This window comes from Artemia franciscana, chromosome 6 (assembly GCF_032884065.1).
Source record: "Artemia franciscana chromosome 6, ASM3288406v1, whole genome shotgun sequence".
NCBI lineage: Eukaryota > Metazoa > Arthropoda > Branchiopoda > Anostraca > Artemiidae > Artemia > Artemia franciscana.
In genome coordinates, this window is record NC_088868.1 from 21761367 (window position 1) to 21783503 (window position 22137).

Genomic DNA, 22137 nt, shown 5'->3' on the forward strand with positions numbered 1-22137 from the left:
TGAGATATCTCTCTCATTATTTTATAAGATAAAATATCTCTCTTTGTTGTTTGTTGTCAAAATATTGTTGCAGTTTTCTATCTACACTTTTGCAATTTTCTATCTAGACTGCAACTTTCTATCTAAAAACATCCAGACTTAGATACTTTAAACTTTAGAAGTTTAAAACATGTGGTAGTCCTTATTTAGTCTTTAACAATTTCTGCCCATTTGCAGTTTTACATAAATATTCGTTTTACCTTCTGTTCTTTTTAGATTTCATTGATTCATTCATAGTAATTTCTCTTAGTTTCAAGCTTGACTTGTTGCATGACTTTTTTAAATAAAAAAAAAGAGTAACTGAAAGTAAGAAGCAGTATTGAAACTTAAAACAAACATAAATTATGCCATACGTGAGGGGTGCTGCCCCCTCCCCAGCTCCTCGTTCTTTACGCTAAAATTTGGTTGAACTGAAATAAGAAGCTTTCCCAAAGCACTGAAAAAATTAGCGTAACGAACGGAGGGATGGAATTGGGGACAGCCGCCTTATATGCGGCATAATTTCTATTCGTTTTAGGTTTTAATGTTGCTCATTATTTTCAGCTGAATTTTTTATTTTATTTTTTTATCGTTTCTCAAATCATGCCGGAACCCCCCTCCATCCATGGAAATTCCCCTCCCTCCCGTGGTAGGTCTTTTTCGTGGAAAATTCCTCCCGTAGAGAAGCCCCTCTCTCTTAAAAACCCCACAGGAAATTCCCTCCCCGCTGAAAATTTCCCCCAGATAATTCCCCGGAACATCCTCTCCACATACAAAATTTAGTGACCAAAGAGGAAGTAAGACAAATAAAAAGAATTCCGTGCCTGAATTTTGGAAAATTCACCCCGTGTAAAATCTCCCCCAACATTTTCTCCCTACGGAAAATTCTCCCCGCGGAAAATTTCCCGCAGAAAACTTGCCCCTGAAAAATTTCCATGTCCGGGCACCAAAGATCTGATTTTTGTGAGAACCCATGCACCACGCTATATGAAGAGACACAGAATGAAATACACATGGGATAATAATTTTGTAGCTTTTGTGACTCATTTAAAAATGGTCCTTTTGATTAGAAAAGCCAGAGAATACAAAAAGTATGCCTGTGACGCATAAACGATGCGTCTATCATCTACATGTAAGACGATACAATAACGATGAAATCTTGTAAGATTTTTTCTCTATCATCGTTAACGGTTCAGCCCAAAATGCCTAGTGCTGTATGTAAATTAAATACTATTTTTTACTAATAGTTAAATGAGATTCAACTTTACAATGGTCTAAAATCTCCTCACAGGAGATTTGCCAACACATCCCCTGTATAATCTTCTCACTATTTAACGTGAAATGGAAATTGCGTCGGAGCGGACTCCATTATGGTATTTGCTCAGGCTCGGTTTTACTCTCAAGAACATAATGTTGAATTGATGCACCTTATATAATATTGCATGTGTTGTATCTCCGTCTCTCATTTTTCCTTTTACTTTGTTCTCACTATTTTTTTTTAAGTACTGCCTCCCTTTCTTCTTTGCGACTAATTTTCGGCTTATTTGATAAATGAATAATTATTTGTATTATAAACAATCAATTTTTTTCGTCTAGTTATTGAGTATTATAGAACTTATCATCCACCGATAACGCATTCTCTATCAAGACTATCATTAAGTGTTCTTACGAGTTGCCTGGGACAACCTCTGCCAACAGAAGGTCTGCCAACAACAGCTCACAGCCTAGCAAAAGCAATTATTCATGAAGCACTTGAAGCAGCTAAAAAACTACCATTCTCAGCTATGAAGGTACAAAACTCAGTTCTCTTTTTTTTCTTACAGAATAACCATTGATGCAAGACACATCAAAACTAACTGATGTGCCCTCAGTCCCTTAAGTGTATTAGTCGATATCACGTTATTAGTCTCTGCGAGAAAAAGACCTGAATAACAGCTTTGTCAGATAGGCTGGATCTAATTGAACTTATCCTCAACAAGGGTGGAGAAAATTATCAAAAGGGTCAGATGTGCCTGCTTGGTCAGATTGTCAGATATACCCTTGCCGTGCTCACCCTGCTCATTTTTACACCACAGTCCAATTATATACCAGTAGCGAAATGTTTCTCTAAACATGACACACATTTCATAGCGAGTAATTAGGCAATTTGACGGACCGTCAGAGCAATACGTCAGCAGAAGTATATACGTCAGAGCCATAGTTTCAGTTCCCACTTGGTTGTCTATCGGAAAAATTTGTCATTGCGCCTGTGCGAAGGCGGGGTCATGAAGCTTATGTGGTTTTAGATGTGGGTCAAAAATTTTCAATGGAGAGAATAGGACTTTTCGCTATAACCGCTACTGTGCTCTACAGATAAGGATGGCTCTTTACAGCTAACAGGAGCTAATCACAATATAATTTTATTTATTATTCTCTGTGAAAGTATTGTTTGTTTATTGTAAAACTTAGACCTACCTGTATGAAGGGAAGGGGATACTCCTAGACTCCTAAGACCGATCTAGAGGACTGCCTGCTATTCCGAGACGTCCACATTGAAAAAGGCGGTAGCCTGGAAAATATGAGATAAAAATGAATAGTTTTGATGTACTAAATTATCTTCGCCTGGTGAACATTTTTGAATTTCAAGGGTCTGGTCTGTGATTATACCAATCTAACCTCTTCACCAATAAATTATAAAATAATTTATTAAACTAACGAAATATGTTTATTTAAAATAAGTTACGAAATATTTCATATTAAAATCTTTAAAGCCATGACGCAATTTTCACTGGTTATAATCATTATAATTTATTCGCCCGCTTTCTATAAAAAGCAGAACATAAAAAAGAATAAAAAGAGGAATCCAACTCAAAAAATTAAAATAAAAAAAAAAATAATCCGGTAAAAATAAAATAAGAATTCTAGTTACGACCGGAGAGAAATATTCTCTATTAAGAGTCACTTTCAGTTCTGACTACTCAAAACACTTGACCACACCTTAACTGAATTTTTCAGGTAAAATTTTTGGTCAGTTACCGAACCTTTCTTGGTTCAACTCCCATATCTTTATTATTCTCTACAACAAGTCCACTGCTAAGCCTTTTGTCATCAAAGGCCGCTTGTTTAGTATGTCTAGTTTTATCTTTCATCATGGAAAAAACTAAACAGACTAAAGTCACCAGGAGAATATAAATCACATCAATAACTTTGATGAATACACTGGGAAGCTTGGACCAGACGTCGAAAATACCGGACCGTTGACTGAAAAAGTGATTCTTTAGCTTGCGAGATAATGACTATATTGCATTTTTGAAACCTTGAAAAAGAACTCTCGAGTTTTATATCTTCTTCTTAGAAAATTAATCTGATTGATTTTTGCAGTCGCTTGAACTATTCTTATTTGTTTGGTTCAATAATTCGTTTTGAGGTAGTTAATCATCGAATTGTATGGCTCAGACGAAACGAAACTGATCCGGTAATATAGTTTTAGAATCAAAGTAAAGCAACGCATAAATAGTATAGTAGAAAATGGATCCTTTAAACCCTTTGGCTAATTCGTTTCGAATAATTGCCAATAATTCGTTTTGAGGAAGTTAATCCTCGAATTTTATGGCTTAGACGAAACGAAATTGATCCGACAATATAATTTTAGAATCAAAGTAAAGTAACGCATAAATAGTGTAGTAAAAAATGGATCCTTTAAACCCTTGGGCTCAGCTGTTAAGATTTCGCTGGGTGTTCAGAAGACAGACAAAGAACTTGCTCTATTGGTTTAATTTACAGTTCCGTCTTGCCAACTCATTTATACCCGCAGCCCTATCTAATTTATTATTTCTACTTCCGAACTTGGGAGCATCTTGCCCAAACTCTTTTTATTCTCTGATACATAACTCTTGGCACGTAGAACTCTGAATTCAGTTCCAACACTCGAAGAAAATTCAACGATTTATTGGTTTCTATTGATTGTTTGAATCAGGAACAACTTTCCCTATTTGCTTCGCTACGAATATATACTGTTTTATGCTCACTCGTTTTCTCTCATTCGATTCTTCGTCGGCTCGTTTTGGAGCGTATATAATCCCTTTGGCTATCTGTGAAAGAGATATGTTTTCAATAAGATACCAAATCCCTTCTGTAGCAAATAGGCTTAAATTAAATACTAAATTTAAAAATCTTAATAGCCGATCACTTTTAAAAACTAAATTAATAGAATATATTATTAACATTTGGTCGCGGGGTGATTCTACTTCATGATTTTTTTTTATTATTGTTTTTGGAATTTACCATGCTAGGGTAGCCTCCTTTGTCCTTCTGGTAGCCTTCTTTGTCCTTCTCCTTCTATATGCTATGATGTTTTTTGGTTTATGTTTTTTATCTTTATTTTTGGTGTATTTAAAATTATATAGCCTTCTTTTAGAGCTTAGCTCCCTACTGACTTTATTTGATTATTTGTGTTTGTTAATATTTGTATGAAATAAAAATCTATCTATATATCTATCTACGTGTACACTGGTTTCGAAATCTATTCTTTACTCTATTGAGTCCACCTATTGAGTCTTTACTCTATTAATTCAGTGTATCAACACTGACTTTATTTGTCTCAGAGAGCCAGCTCATTTTTGGGTATGGTTAATAGCTAGATGTCTAATATTCCTTTTCGCTATATTGCTATTGCTTTTTGCAACATCGAGTCATTGGTTGTTGCTGATTGTGTCACAAAACTGAGCTGCTCGTTTTCAATATCTCTTTTAATTCATCAGTAAGAAGTGACTAAAAGGCCTAAGTTACTAACCTTGGAGATTTAAAAAGGGCTTTCTTCGATTATCTGGTTCTGTATTAATGCCTAGTATATATTTTTCGATCCTTCTAGAAGTTAAGGATTCATTTCCCATCAATTCAATTAGGTCCTGGATTTTTTTATTTATTTGAGCCACAAAGTTTTTCGTCCGCTTGGACGAAAAACGTCCATGCGGACGAAAAAAAGAATAGGCCCTTATTTGCTAGAAATTTTGTTGCCAACATTGATATGATCAAATACGATTCTGATTTTCTATGATCTCTGGCTTTTTCTGGCTTGAATATATATTTCAACTGTTTTTAATTTTGGAATGGCTGCATGCATATATTTTTGTGACTGTGCTTTATAGATAGGGCTTAGTTACTTACCTTATAATTCCTGCCTTGGAACAACTTCATCATTCTTTGAAATCATCATGGTATTGACACTTTTTGCTCTCTTGTTCTTCATTTAATATTGGAAAATAATTAATGGAAACGTGTTCAGGTCTAATAAAAGACCGAGATATGATAAATATCCCTTTATTTGTCTCGAAGGAGCATACGTGCATCATTTTTGTCTTCATAACCTCTCACACGTATTTAAGGCTGTCGAGGAGCTAAAGGCTTAAAGTGCCAAACAACGTACCTTGCAATCGGAATGCTCCAAGTTCAAAAAGCTCTCAGCGTTTTGTAGCTTTAACGACTGTTACATTGGCCAAATGAACACTTAATACCATTGATCTTTTATTTCTGCGTTCTTTTTAACTCTTGATGTTTTTGTGTATAAAAAAGGTTAAAGCAGTTTCTTCGAGTATATTCATAACAGCCCAAAATAATTATTGAAATCAATCCATCATTCACCGTTCACTTTACCAAACTAAGCCCCTTTCGATAGGCACTGCAGTAAATTACACTATACGGCATAGAAGTATTTTAATGGAAACTTGACCACCCTCGATATACATCATGGATGCTTGTTATGAAATCCTTGACACACTATCCACGATTTAGTTTTTAATTTGTTAGTTTTTAGATTAAAATTTTTTTCAAGCTATTAAGCGGTTCTTTTTTGTTATTATTTTGGTTTAATTATAGTAATCATTTTTTATCTGACATTAATTTAAAAAAAAATCCAAAAAGACATTTTGTAAAAAAAAAAGTAAAGGGTTATACTAGTCCCTAAACAAATTAGAAATAAAGCCATATAATTATTCAAGCTTAAAGAGAATAGGAAATTACTATGGATGAACAAATAAAACCCAAATGAACAAATAAAACCCAAATGAACGGAAATCAAAATGAATAATAACATCAAACACTAAGATACCAGATACTAATAAGGATGAATAGATGAATCTTAAAACAAAAAGAAGCTAAAATAAAAATTAATTGAGGCTTAAAACGAAGAAGAATTACGACAAATAGGGGGACTACCCCCCTCCCTAGACCTTTAAAGGCTAGCGCGTGATTTGCGTTTTGCATGAAACGATTTGTATTTTGAGCAATGCGCTTTTTATAACATCAACGATAACCCAATAAAAAAGCAATGTTACAAGACTAATGAAGGTTTACCTAGCCCCACCTTGTAGGGCTATGCCCGCCATAAAACTCTTTAAAAGGCCTAAGTCTCACCTTAGCCTTGCTGAAAATGATATGTAGTTTTAATGTTGTAGTTTTTATTCGTCAGAAAAGACAAACTGATGAATTTTTTTTTTACCAAAAAGTAAAAGACACTCTAGTTTTTAAATCCTTTTAAAATAGGGGGAGTTAATGTTATTTGTAGTAGTTTCTTTTCGTCTTATCCCTGGTTTTAATATGGATCTAAAAAATTGAAACATTTCTCTTCTACGCAACATTTTAAGAAATATATTTTTTTGGTAGTTTAATATTAGTGATATTTGAAATTTATTTTTAGCTTTTTTATTTAACAATTAAAATGTTGGATTGTAATCTAATTTTGGACAGAATTTAAATATTCAATTAAAATGCTTGACCCATCGTAGATAAGTGCAACAAATTTTCAACAATAGTTTACTTTAAAATTTGGGTAGATTGCAAGGGGAATTTTTATGTTATGTACTGAAAATGTACGTAACATTGCTCTTTTATAGGGGTAAAGCCACCATATATCTTAATCAACTATTTCATTTGAAAATCAAGTCATGTTCCATTTTTATGTATCTCTTCGTTTGTTTAAATAAGTGCACGTTGAGGTAGTTTGTGGAAAAGAAAGATTTTGTTTTATGGTCTTCAAAAATTGGACGTCATGTATGAATACTACCAGATTTGTTTCATTATTTTTTGGCCTTAATACAAGTCCTCTTGGCCCTGTCTAATCGACAGAATCTTTTTTAGTCGTACGGTTTTGTAATCAGACAGGGGGTAGCAAAAAGGGCGAAAGAGGGGGGTTGGTTTCCTTCTCGTCACTTTCAATCCTTAAAAGGCCCTATAAGTTTACATTTCCAGATGTGAAAGCACCCTCTTTAGTTTTTATGATTGTATTTTCTATACAAAGTGGCCTGAAGAAAACAAATAGATGGCAGATGGCTCTTAACAACATGCTATGTTATAGCATTGCCTCTGATAGGCTCCCGAGTAACATTGGCTGTGTTTAAATACTGTTCATTTTTGGAATTTACATTAACTGTGTGGTGGTGATGAATTTAGCTCCCCGTGTTTCTATAGAACTTTACTAGCTCTAGAACTTTACGTCTTTACTAGGTAATCTGTTGGACAGAAGACAAGAGCTTGTTTTATTATTGTGTGATTTTGTTGTTGTTAGACATATAGGTGCCTCTCACCTTCTTTTTATCCCTGACATCATCATTTATGGTTGGTTTCCTTTGTACTCAGGTCTCAGTTCTCAGCCATAAATAGAAATAATGCCAAAGATAAGCTTTACAGCTGCTGTCCAATTGCTCGTACAGGAAATGATATTTCTATCAATAGAAGAGTTCTTTATGTAAAATTTGACGATTTTATTATCCCAATCTTTATTCATCATGCTTGAGCAGAACCAAGTCTTATTTTAATAGAAACACCTGAGAAGGATGATTCTAGTTCTTCTATGAGCTTAATTCGTTATTTTTTCGCCAGAGAAATAAAGTTTGAATCACAAGAGAAAAGTCCTCAACTTCTTTATATTTGCCAAACTTCTGAAGCATTTCACGTTGAATTACCAAAATTGGGCACGTCTGTATCATATTGTCTTTGAAAGAATTTTCTTAGATGGGTTTGGACACATTATGGGTGATTTTGGACCCTTTATGGGTGATTTTTCCCCCCTCTGTACCCCTGCCTCCTCTCAGTATCATTTTATCTTAAGACAAATTTAAAAATAAAAGCCAGAGAATCTTTTGGTTTGTTAGGCCAATTCCTTCCTCAAATGCATGCGTCGACTCACTCATGGGCTAAACCATACCTCAAACAATAATTCAACTATGGCTCTACTAAAACAAAAATCATACAAAATGGTAATTCAAACTATAAAAATTCAAGAAATTTCCCTTAAAAATAAGTTGGCCTTGCCCTAGCACACCTTAGATGGCAACCACAATTTGCACTTTACTGAAAAAAAACTAATGACCGTGGATTCTCAATTAAATTAACATATATTGACATTTCTTTGTTAAAGTTTTGATCATATTTATGAAATTCAGAAAGGTGAAAAAATTTCAAACATATTTTGTTTTCAGTAAAGTGCAAATTTTGTTTTGGTTTTGAGAAGGCATTACTCAGCCCTACTCATGTTAATTTTGCTCATTTTGAGTTTGACTTGGCTATCTTTTGTAATTTCTGTTCGTTTCGAGTTTCATGTATTTATTGATAGTGATTTGTGGTAGTTTTACGCTTGGAAGATTATTTTACTTTATTTTTGCTCATTCTTGGCTTAATGGAGCTCTTTACTTTTCTTTAAAAAACTTGTCTCGTGGAAAAGGTTTTTTAAATTAATTCCTGTTCGTTTTTCCCCCTGAAATATTCCCTGAGATCATAGGAGAGTAGATATAAATTTCCCCCGGACCCCCCTCCCGAAACGACAAATCCAGGTTACCGTCCCTCCCAAATTACAAAAAAATCAGAGAATCTCATTGTAGAAGTTTCAGTGCCTTTTAAAGTTTTTCCTGTATCCATTGCTTACAGATAGTATTTGTTATTTGGAAACATACGGAGTTTTATGCAGGGGGAGGTTGTCTGGGGGAGTTTTCGGTGGGTAGTGAATTTTTTGGAAGAATTTTATTTCAGCGATGATATACTTTGTGGGGGATATTTTCCATGAGGGGGGGGGGGATATTTTCCGTTGTTTCCGGGGGTATTTTCCTTTTTTGCGGGGGGTATTATTTGCGGGAGGTAAGCGCATAGAACCCTAATTCACAGGGATCTCTGTGATCGAATAATAAAATGTTTTAAGAATCTTGTGTTTGAAATGTGGATCTTTGGATTAAACTCTTTAAGAAAGTTTTTGACATTTATGTTTTGGGTAAATTCGAAAAATGTAGTCAATTTTTTTTCTAGCCTCTACATTTTTTTACAGTTATTTTGAGTTTTTGCGTAGAATTTCTGGTGTCTTAGGGAAAAATTAAAAATAATTATGTGAAGTTGTGGGTGCTACAAAAATTCATGTTTCATTTTTGAATTTAACATGTAAGGTTTATTTGGGAGACTTTACTAAATTATTGAAGTTTTTTTAAAGACACTAAGCACCCAAATTTCTTAAGAGAAACTAAATAATCAAACAGTTCGTGGTAACGAGCTGTAGTAAGGAGCGAGCCGGCTCAATAGTAACCAAAACTCTAAAAAATGGAATTTTGATACCAATAGCTACATAAAAAAAATCGCATTTTAATGCTGACTTCAAACATATAACTTTCATCAAGATTAGTCTGACCTGTCAAAAGTTACGAGAATTTAACATGTAAGGTTTATTTGGGAGACTTTACTAAATTATGTAAAGTTGATATCCTGAGAAAATTTGCCTCATTTTATAAAATAGGGGAAAACACCCCCTAAAAGTCATACAATCTTAACGTAAATCACACCATCAGATTCAGCATATCCGAGAACCTTATTGTAGAAGTTTCAAGCTCCTATCTACAAAAATGTGGAATTTCGCATTTTTTGCCAGAAGACAAATCACGGATGCGTGTTTATTTGTTTTTTGTTTTTTTGTTGTTTTTTTCCCAGGGGTGATCGTATCGACCCAGTTGTCCTAGAATTTCGCGGGAGGGCTCATTCTAACGGAAATTAAAAGTTCTAGTGCCCTTTTTAAGTGACCAAAAAATTGGAGGGCATCTAGGCCCCCTCCCACGCTCATTTTTCCCCAAAGTCACTGGATCAAAATTCTGAGATAGCCATTTTATTCACCATAGTCAAAAAACCTAATAACTATGTCTTTGGGGACGACTTACTACCCCGCAGTCTCCCTGAGAGGGGTTGCAAGTTACAAACTTTGACCTGTGTTTACATATAGTAATGGTTACTGGGAAGTGTACGGACGTTTTCAGAGGGATTTTTTTTGTTTGGGAGGGAGAGTTGAGGTGTGGGGGGGGGTACGCGGGAGGATCTTTCCATGGAAAAACTTCTCATTGGGGAAGAGACTTTCAATGAAGGGGGCGCAGGATTTTTTGCATTATTTAAAAAAACAAGGAAAAAATAAATATGAGAAGTTTTTTCTACTGAAAGTGAGGAGCAGCATTAAAACTTAAAACGAGGAGAAATTATTGCGCATATGAGGGGTTTACCTCCTCGTAATGCCTCGCTCTTTACGCGAAAGTATTTTTAGTAATTTCAACTATTTATTCTACGGCCTTTGTGATTCAAGGGTCATTCTTAAGGAATTGGGACAGAATTTAAGCTTTAGTGTAAAGAGCGAGGTATCGACGAGGGGTGAACTCCCTCATATACGCAATACAAATATACGAATATAGAAGTTCGTTACGTAAGTTAATTCGTAAATTACGTATATTTTTTTACTAATGAAAATGTTCGTAAAACAATTAAAAGTTCTAGTTGCCTTTTTAAGTAATCAAAAAATTAGAGGGCAGCTAGGCTTCCTCCCTCTCCTTTTTTCTCAAAATCTTCCGATTAAAACTATGAGAAAGCCATTTAGCCAAAAAGAAAATTAATATGCAAATTTCATTTTAATTATTTATATGCGGAGAGCCAAGATCAAAACATGCATGAATTAAAAAACGTCCAGAAATCAAATAAAAAAAAAAATAAGTTTTTTTAGATGAAAATAAGGAGCGACATTAAAACTTAAAACGAACAGAAATTACTCCGTATATGAAAGGGGCTTTTCTTCCTCAACGCCCCGCTCTTTACGCTAAAGTTTTTTCCTTTTTTAAAAAGTAGAGCTAAGAGAAAGAGTCAAACTTTAGCGTAAAGAACGGGGCGTTGAGGAAGAAAAGCCCCTTTCATATACGGAGTAATTTATGTTCGTTTTAAGTTTTAATGTCGCTCCTTACTTTCATTTAAAAAAACTTGTTTTTTTATTTAATTTAAACACAAAAGCTGTATGTGATAGAGAACTTCTGCGTAATTTCAGAATCAAGGGATGAGATTGCAAGAAAATACCTATTGGGAAAAATGAAGTTGTGTTTTGTGTGTTAACTTGTCATTTTTTTAAACCATTACTGCCTTCTCTGTGTTTCTACTTAATGGTATTTCTGTATTACTATAATTCTAAATTTGTTTTTTGTTTGATATTCAGTATTTTATTAAAATGATTTTATATAAAAAATTCTTGACAAGTGGTAAGCTCCTCACAGGTGGATAAGTAAGTATTTTTTCGAAGGATTAAAAAAAAAAACAACAAGAAAACACTTTTTATTGATAAATTGAATGAAAAGTGTCCAGAATAATGGGAAATTAGGATTTTGGGGAGGGAGGCTGAGTCTCAGTCCCCCTTGGATACGTCTCTGACTCCATAGGTCAATTACATATTGATTTTTCTATGATTCCGTTAATATGTAAATAGAATCAATCCTTTCATTCATTCAAATCGACTGTCTATTATGGTGTTATCAGGTAAATTGATTAGTTTGTAACCGTGTGTATTTTAAGAGCTTCAATATTGTCGGTAATTAATTCTCTTTCACGTTTTTCTTCTCTTTCTTTTTTTAAGGAAAGTAATTTAATCGGCTCAGGTAATCCTAGCTATTTTCCTGGTTTGTCAGACAGTTACGAAGGTTTATTGGCAAACGTTGTTCTTAGTACAGCTTTTGAACGAGCCATGGAATCTAAAAAGGAATTTGGTATTCAAACTGATGCACCTTCCGTAATTTTTAAATCAGGTAATTTAACTGTTTGATTCAAGCTTAATTATGTTGCTCGAACTAAATTATAATTAAGCTGATTATTAAAGGTGTTTTAGAATTAAAGGTGTTTTAGAAACATTATGTGACGTATCTAATGTAGAATTATCTAAACTTAGAAATATTTAAGATTTAGATTTTTTTTTCTACTTGAAATTTTTCGAAGATTTTTAGTAAATGAAGAGAATTATCACTATGATTCTGTATAAATCTTCTAGAAAGTTGTCAACTATAAAAAAAGAAGAAAAAAAGAAAAAATGCTGAAAGTACCGACATATCCCCGTGATTTTTTTGTGTCATAAAACTTTCTAAAACATGAATTCTATGTGTCCATTGTGAGTTAGTTAATATTATTAACTAACGATGTACTTATCAAAAAAAAATTATATTTTGGTAATTATATTTGGTAATTAATTTGGTATTCAAAGTGATATACCTTCCGTAATTTTTAGATCAGGTAATCTAACTGTTTGATTCAAGCTTAATTATTTTGCTCGAACTAAATTATAATTAAGCTGATTATTAAAGGTGTTTTAGAACCATTATGTGACGGATCTAATGTAGAATTATCTAAACTTAGAAATATTTAAGATTTTTATCACTATCATTCTGTATAAATCTTCCAGAAAGTTGTCAACTATATATATATATATAAAAAAATGCTGGAAATACCAGCATATCCCCGTGATTTCTTACGGACAAAACCGAATTGCAATAATTTTCTTACCGAACAAAAATATAAGAAAGCCATTTAGCCACACAAAAAATTTATATGCAAATTTCATTTTAATTATTCATGTGCGGTGATCAAAACTTGCATTAATTTAAAAACGTTCAGAAAAAAAATTAACTAGAAGTAGGGAGCGACATTAAAACTTAAAATGAACAGAAATTATTCCGTATAGGAAAGGGTTTGTCCCCCTCCTCAACGTCCCGTTCTTTACGCTAAAGTTTGACTCTTTGTCACAGTTTTACTTTTAAAAACAATAAAAGAACTTAAGCGTAAAGAGCGGGACGTTGAGGAGGGGACAGTCCCCTTCATATACGGAATAATTTCTGTTTGTTGTAAGTTTTAATGTCGCTCCTTACTTGCAGTTAAAAAACTTGTTTTAGTATTTAATTATTCTAATTAAACGACTCTTGTGTTTCAGGTGTCGTTATTCAAGAACTAGGACAAAATTCAAACTTTTACGCAAAGGGCAAGGTGCTTAGGAAGGGGCACCCCCTTCATAAACGTAATAATTCTGTTCGTTTTAAGTTTTAATGTTGCTCCTTATTTTCAGTTAAAAAATCTTGTTTTTTTAATTTTTATTTCTGATCATTTTTCAAATAACGCCAGGAAATCTGACCCTCCTCCACGGAGAAATCTCTCTCCCCATGGAAAAAACCTATAGACAACGCAATCCCGGTGAAAATTTACCCTGGACAATTACCCTTAACAACTCCATTCGTAAAATTGAGACGGCAAAGAGAAAGCAAGACATATAAAAATAATTTTGTATAGGAATTCTGGCAAATTCTCCCAGTGTCTGATTTCCCCTGACAAGTTCACCCCCTGGAAACTTCCCTCCCCGTGGAAAAACTCCAAGCAGATAATTTGTCCCCCCCCCATCCGAAAATGTATGCATACTTCCCAATAACAAATACTATGCGTAAACATTGGCCAAATTTCATAACTTAAAGACCATTCCTCTGGGGATTTGGGGGGGGGGATCGTGTTATATCGCAAAGGCGTAGTTATTTGGCCTTTCAACTATGATAAAATAATGGCTATCTCAAAATTTTGATCAGACGATTTGACGATTAGGCAGAGGAGGCCTAGTTGCCGTCCAATCTTTTTGGTCACTTATAAAGGACACTAGAACTTTTAAGTTTCGTTCGAATGAGCCCTCTCGTGATATTCTAGGACCACTGGATCGATATGATCACCCATGGGAAAGAAAAAAAATAAATAAACACGCATCCGTGATCTTTCTTCTGATAACTATAAAAAATTCCACATTTTGCAGATAGTAGCTTGACACCTCTACATAAGAGTTTCTGATACGCTGAAGCTGATGGTTTGATTTTCACTAAGATTCTGCGACTTTTAGGGGTTTTTTCTCCTTTTTTCGGGAATCAGGAAAAATTTTTCAGGCTCGTAGCCTTTAATGGGCAAGATTAGATTATAATTTATCTTAATTCACACATAATTCACCTTCACATAGCTTATTTAAATAGGATTCAAACGTTTTATTTCTGCACCACAAACCGTCTATTACAATGAATCAATCATTTTTATAGCTTTTGACGTTTGTGTGGGGTGGGGAGAGTAGGAGGGGGAAGGGTCCGACCCTTCTAAATTATGACAATTTCTTGTTAGCGCTACGTAAAGAGCTACATAGGTACTGTGGAAGAAAGTACTCGAGGATGTCTGGGCTTAACAGAATTGTAGAAACTTGAGAGAAAAAAAGCTTTGGTTCGGTAATAAACTAACTTGTATTTAGTACAATTTAGTAGTAGAACAACTTTTATTATCAAAATAATGATATATCATATTAATAGCACAGCACAAGCATAGCTTGCGAGGCTGTGCTATTAGACAACCCAATCACGAGAAAAAATACAACTGAAAGATGAAAAAAGAATAAAAAAAAAAGAATAAGGGGATGAAATCATGTACCAAAACAATCCATGTAATCAATTATTCTACAAAAACATAACATATTGAAATCTCGAAGTAACAAAATGAAAACAAAAGCAATAAAAAACAACAAAAAGCAACAATTTAGCCAGAGGTGAGTCCTCCTCTCTTTTGAACTGACTAGCTAAGTCGTTTTAACTGGTAGGAGCAAAGCACTTTAGCCCCCTTTAGATGATTTTTAGGACAAAGGTTTAACGTATGAAAACAAAGAAAGGGAATAAAAAATGAAAAGAGAAAAAACAAATAGGTGAAAAAACGAGGATTTTATCAGCCAGTAGCTAAATATGAAAAATTAGCAAATATTTCGACAAGGACCTCCGCCAAGTCGTCCTCAGTGCTAAAAAAAAGAAACAAAGAAGAAAACAACAACAAAAAAATAACAGCTTTCTTCCTCTCGTGTAGTTCACTTATAAAGGTTAGATTTTGCCGTTGTTTTCTTCTTTGTTTCCTTTTTTGGAGCACTGAGAACGACTTGGCGGAGGTCCTTGTCGAAATATTTGCTTGTTTTTCATATTTAGCTACTGGCTGATAAAATCCTCGTTTTTTCACCTATTTGTTTTTTCTCTTTTCATTTTTTATTCCCTTTCTTTGTTTTCATACGTCATGCATAGCCAGTATGGTCTCAGAACGTATTTACAAAGGTTTAACTAAAAAACCACTGACAGGTGAGCAGAACAAAGTTTAAGCCATAAGTTTGGTTTCTTTAGTTGCTTTTTTTTAAATCACGTCGTTTAAATTGACAGTGTTTTGGGTTGTGTTCTTTAGATTAGCCTATTGAATTGCCGAGACTTGGTGTTAAGTATAATATTCGCTTTTGGCTATTCGGAAAACTTGCTCAAGCAAATTTTAGAAAGAGTAGGAGTCAAAGTAATAAGCCGTGTATTTTCGGAATTCAGTCTATTTTTTTATTTTTTTTTTTTACTTGGTTGATATATCCAAATTTATATAAATGAAATAACTCATCTTTGTTTGTTAATCCGATAGGAATTTCTACTTAACGCCTTCATAATTTATTAGCAAGAGCATTAATCAAAGCAATTAAGATGACTAGGGACCAAAAGCTGGAATGTTTCAGCCGATATATTTTGTTTTTAAAGTGCAAAGCTGAAATAACAAAAAAAAAAAAAAAATATCCAGAAAGCTAGATTGCAGCAAAGACAGAAGAGATAGGCTTAAAATTGTTCCTTAGAATATCCCAATAAAAGAAAACATTCGAAAGGAATTTTAAATTTAAATTTTAAATTTATGACATTCAAATGTATTCAGATTGGCGAAATAACATGAATCAATAGGTTATACTAGCATAATTTGAATTTTATTTATAAATATTGTTCAGTAAAATACATTTTTTGGTTTTTGTAAGGACATTCATTAGCTCGGAGAGTTTGTGCTAAAGTTGACGCTTTTTTGTTTTCGAGGGTATTTTGTAACGCGCTTTCGATTTTCAGCAACGACAACATTTTTCTGTATGGGTGAAAAAATTCCTTGCCATGCTTGCTATTTCAAATTTTCTTTGATCTTCTATGAGCTTTCTTTATTCAGAAATTTTTGGCGGAACTTTGCGCTGCTATATTTTTATTTATTTATATTTTTTACTGCGCTTTTGGTTTTCCACAGTTACAAGATTTGCATGTGTGAATGGAGCAAATTTTCCTGCGATGCTTTTTCTTTTTTATTTCAGTTTCCCGCTTCACTTGAAAATTCAGTTTTGCCATCTCTCGAAATGAGCTTCTCTGTTGTTCTATTCTGTCAAAATTTCAGGAAAAGTGGATACGGCTGTCCAGTCTAACCTTTCTTTCTCTGATTCTGACGATGGCATTAGCCCTGGATCCTCTATGACCAACCCAACAATAATGACCGAAGACACTGACACTTTCACTTACTACCAACCGGACGATAGGCTACTTCAAGGGGATATAACACTTACAGAAGAAGTAGAAGAATTAGTTACATGTGTTGAGGATGATCCTTCAAAGAGACACAATAGTATTGGAACGCTTGACAAGTTTTTATCAAGCTTAAATGATTGTTTTAAAGATCCCGGCATTGTCAGAACACCATTTCCAGAAATGGGAGTCGATATAGTGGACGGTAAGATAAATATTAGCTCTAAAAGTTCTACTGTGTCCTGGTTATTAAAAACGAAGAAAAACATAAACAAAAAAACGCACACTTATTTTCAAACCAAAAAAAAAGAAAACTAAAAATTTTCTCAATGCGCCATGCTCACTCAAGCTTTCCAGTTTTGCTTTTTTAATGCCTAAAAATGCCATCATTTTGCATAATTTTCACTCATTCCTTATTTTCAAGCCAGCCAGGAATTGTTTTATTCCTCAAATTTTCCCCTTACGATCCCTCATCTCTTCCTCTTAATATAAAATAAGTCATCGTTATCTTCTTGGAACAAATCCTCAAGTTTTGACAAAAATAAGTCAAGAATAAGTTCAAGTTGAATAAGTTTCGACAAAAGACGATATATTTTCTTAGCCCCCCCCAGCCCCCTTAGCTAGTCGAGTTTCCTTTTATTCTTGGAAAAATCTGGAGCTTCTATTTCTACCCTTTCAGAATGATGTTCGTGACATAGAATAGTATTTAAACTTGAATTGAAGCTGCTGGTAAAATTGTTTTCACCAGCCATAATCAAGTTTACGCATAAGAAAGTAAAGGCATCTACTTCCTCAATTGATTTTCTATCTGATTTAAGCCGTTGAGCTTAACTCTGGTTATAGATTTGAGTTCAGTGGGAATATCCCGTTCAGCTGGATGTCTGTTTCTGTTGACTGAATGGAAAATGAATGAACTGAATGAGAAAATGACTTCCTGTTCAATGGAAAAATCGGGTTTTGTTTTTCAATGGGTACATTTTCTTTTAAACGGATGTTACAAAGGAAACCAATATTTTCTATTATATTTTAGTCAAGTCTTTATTTTTATTATTAGAGTTTCCAGTAAAAGGAAACTCAAAGAAAACTAGTCTGTAAAGAAATTAAAAGATTAAGAATTATTAATACTTAGCCCATATTTTCAACTGGTGTCTTCTGCATTCAAACAAATGTAGCATGTAATGATTCAATTAATGAAGATGAAAACAATAAATTAGAAGCAGAGATATTAAGCTAAAGGCTATAATTATCCTTTATGGACATACACTTAAGGAAATGGGTGCAATTAATTAAGTTGCTATCTTAGTAGAATTTATATTAGAATCAATCATTTACAACTGAATGTTTGAAATATTGAATATACTTTATTTTTATTCTGTTGAAGTCGGACACTTTATTGATTTTCATGTGAGAGAGTTCATTTAATTTTGTATTATTCTTTCGAGTCTGTTTAATATTTTTAAACCCTTTTCTTCCGCTGAAGACGGCTTAGCAGAGGTCTTTACAAAAACACCAGAATTATTCTCACTTGTCCACTGGCTGAAAATTCTTTAGCTTTTGGGGTCATTCTTGAATACGTTTTAAATGTTGGAACCAAGATTCATTTTAAATGTTTTCACTTTTCTACTTTCATAAGTAAAAAAAAATATCAAAACTTAAGAAAGAAATAACAGTTTATGTCAATTAAACTGACAATCCACAGTCATTTATTTTTTGTTTTGTTTTTTCAGTAAAACGGAAATTATGTTCCGGTCTTGAGAAGGCATGGGGGTTATTAGCCCTATTCATGTTAATTTTTGCTCATTTTGAGTTTGAGTTGATTGTTTATTGTAATTTCTGTACGTTTTGAGTTTCATTTATTTGTGGTAGTTTTACGCTTGGAAGATTATTTGACTTTATTTCTGCTCATTTTTGGCTTAATGGAGCTCATTACCTTTCTGTGAAAAACTGTTTTTTTTTGGAAAAGGTTTTTTTTAAATTCATTTCTGTTCGTTTTAAATGACATAGTCTTTTTCATGGAAAAAATAATATTTTATATCTTTTCAATTTTGTTCTGTAATGTTTTTTTTTGTGTGTGTTGGAGAAACTTTTTCAAGAATTTATAATCCTGAAAAATTAAACTTAATATCATTCCAAAAGATTCTATCTATGCTTTTTGAAAACTGGGATACACATCCACTCTTTTTATTTATTCAAATTGTAAGAACAGAAGTAGTAATAGTAGTAGCCACTAAAGGTTCAACATAATACCCCCAGTCGTTCTCGATATATTGCTGAAGTGTCTTATTGGCAACCACAAACACAATGCCTTTTGATTTGTTTTAAAGCAATGTTTAGTTTCAAAGCATAATGAGCCAATTGCATAATTGTGGGGGGCTTGACATGCCCAATACCCCTAAAGACATAGTTGCTGGACCGTTCTGCTATGCTGAACAAAATAGCTGTCTTAAAAGCTTGACTGGATAAGTTTGGAAAATGAATGGGCTGGAGAGAAGGGCTGCTTGGCCTCCAATATATTTCTACTCTTAAAAAAGGCCCCCGAACTTTTAATTTTGAATCAAAATAGCTCCTTGAAAATTTTCAATGATATTTCTAGCTATTATAGAGTGATGCTGCCTATGATATTGCTTATATCCCTTTTGAAAACCTACATGCATATAGTTTTTTTTTTGTTTAATTGAAACTCTTAAACTTTCCCTTAAAAGTTCCTTACTATCCATAACGTCATTAGTCACAGTAACTGTAGTGATAGTATTAAAAATATACATATAGTACCTTCTGGCTAATTTAAAATCCCCACAACTTACCTTTCTAACTTAATAACATAAGTTGTTCTTCAAGTATTCTTTTTTCACCTTTTTGAAAGTCCACATGCTCATAGTTTGTTTTGATTTAGTTCAACATCCGCACCTTTGTTTTCTTCAACATCCCCTTCAACACACGCTGAAAGTTTCAGCTTAATACCATACACTGTTCCTAAAGCATTTCTAATACGTCTGCTTGACAACCTGTGTAGCTATAGTCTGTTTCGAATTAGTTCCATACAGTTTTTATCTATCCAATTTTTTACCTTAATTTTAATAGCAGTGTTAGTAGTAGTAGCAGTAGAATTAATTGTTGCAGCCTAAGCTTTGGTGACTGCTGTAGTAATAATAGTAACAGTATGAGTAAATACAGTAGCACTAGTATGCAAATACTTTCTTGTGTTTAGTTCAACATCCCTTAAAGCAAGCCCAGTTAGTTTCAACTTCACACACCACACTGTTCCCAAGATATTGCTGTTACACCCTTTTGACAACCTGGATACATACGGCGTGTTGTGATTCAGTTTACCCCCGCCCCTCAAAATTTCTTGAAAATTTCACCTTCATACCCTTAGGCGCAGTTGTAATACTAGTGACAGTAGTAATATTAGTATTACTAGTAATAGTATTGAATAGCAGTAGTACTACAGCAGTAGTATTAACGTGTTGCCTTTTGGTCAGTAGAACATCCCTCTGATCAAATCCTAGAAGTTTCAATTTAATAAAATTAGCCTTTGCTATGACATTGCTGATATGTCTTTTTGATAACCTGTATTTTCGTATGCTTAGGGAATTTGGATCTCAATGCTCTTAGCCCTACAAGTAAATGCAATAGATGTAGTAGTAGAATTAGTAGTAGTAGTAGTATTAGTAGCAAATGTAGCAGTAACATTAGTATTAGTAGCAGTGTGCATTTATTGCCTTTTAGTGATAAGATTTTCCCCTTTAAGCATTCTTAATTCAGTTCCCACCTAATACCTAAATCAATTGTTTATATACGCTATTTTGACATTGACAATGAGCATGCGCGTAGCGTCTTTTGATTTAGTTTAAGTTTTGCCTCAATACTGTAAACGGAGTAGCGTGGTAGGGGTAGTGGTCGTAGTTGTAGTAGTATTGGTAGCATGTAAATATTCCCTTTTTGATCGTCTCCATTATCATCTTCTCAATTTTCCAAGTTTATATACTCAGTTATTCCTGTGTTACACCCTTTTAGCAATCATTATACACATAACGTGTTTTGATTTAGTTCTACACTTCCCTTAACATTCTCTGAAAGGCTTGCCTGAATGTACTTCGTCTTCTTGGAAAGTTAAGTTCAAGCATGCATTCCTTTCTCAATAATATATATTATGTGTAAGCAATGAACGAATTGCCTAACTTACAGCCCCTGTCCTGAGGACTGTGGGGAGGTTGACATCCCTAAAGACATAATTACTGGGCCTTTTACCAGTGCTGATCAGATGTGTTTTGGGGAATGATAGGCTTGGGGACTGCCCTCCATTCACTTACGACTCTTAAATAAGCACAAAAAGTTCCGACTTCCAACCAAATGAGCTCCATCTGATGCCAAGTTCTACGACCATCCGTTCCATAAAAACCTTATATGCCCCGGGGCATAACTTACCACCCTTACCTATGGGCCCGGGGGGTTGTGTCCACCCTAAAGACATGATTATATAATTTTTGGACTATTGGTAACAAAATGGCTATTGAATAATTTCAATTGAATGTGTTTCCGAAAAAGAGGATGTCAGGGAGGGTGGGGCTAGTATCTCTCCATAATGTTTGAATCTTAAAAGGGAACTAGAACTATACATATCCAGTCAAGTGAGGCTCTTCTAAAAATCATAAGACCACCCCTCCCATAAAAACCTTATATGCCCATGGGGCATACTTACAACCCTTGCCCCCAGACTCTAGGGAGTTCTATCAATCCCAATTATCTTTGGACTATTTTTGAACAAATGGCTATCAAAAAATTTCTGTCGAATGCATTTGTTGAAAATACGATGTATGAGGGAGGGTGGAGAATAGAATATCTAATTTCGATACCAGTGAGCCCCCTCCGGAATTTATACAACCAGCCTTTCCATAAGAGCCTTATGTGCCCTCGGGGTATAACTTGCAACCCTTACGCCGCTGAGGGCTGTGGGGGGTATCATCCCCAAAGACATAATTTCAAGACCTCTAAATTATGCTAAACAAAATGGCTATCTCAAAATTTGATTAGATGTGTTTCGGAAATTGACGGGCGTGGGAGCGGGGTCTGGTTGTTCCCCTCCAATCGCTTTTGACTATTAAATTTTGACTTTCAATTTCCAATCGAATGAGTCTTTTTCGAATTTCCTCCGACAACAAGTGGTGCATTTTGGGAAAATACGAAGTGTTGGGGGGATCTGCCCTCCGATTAATTTGAACCTTAAACAGGGCACTAGAACTTCTGACTACCAATCCAATGAACCCCATCCAAAGTTTATATAAACGCGCTTTCTATAAAAAAAAACCTGATCTGACCCCAAAGCATAACTTACAATCCTTTGCCCTGAGGGCTGTGGGGGGTTATCATCCTCAATGACATAATTCCCAGACCTTTTAACTACACGGAACAAAAATGGCTCAGAATTTTTATTGGATGTGCTTGTGGAAATGATATGCCTGGGAGGGGGGTTAGTTGG

General features: G+C 34.2%; 1 protein-coding gene across 3 annotated transcripts in view; it reads left to right on the forward strand.

Moving 5' to 3' along the window:
- Positions 1-22137, forward strand: part of LOC136028184 (uncharacterized) — a 155612-nt gene that overhangs the window by 91345 nt on the left and 42130 nt on the right. For all 3 annotated transcript variants that reach the window (XM_065705885.1, XM_065705887.1, XM_065705886.1), the window contains 3 exons: positions 1615-1808; positions 11900-12068; positions 16534-16863. In XM_065705885.1, the coding sequence (XP_065561957.1) occupies positions 1615-1808; positions 11900-12068; positions 16534-16863 (693 nt within the window). The remainder of the gene's footprint in view (positions 1-1614; positions 1809-11899; positions 12069-16533; positions 16864-22137) is intronic.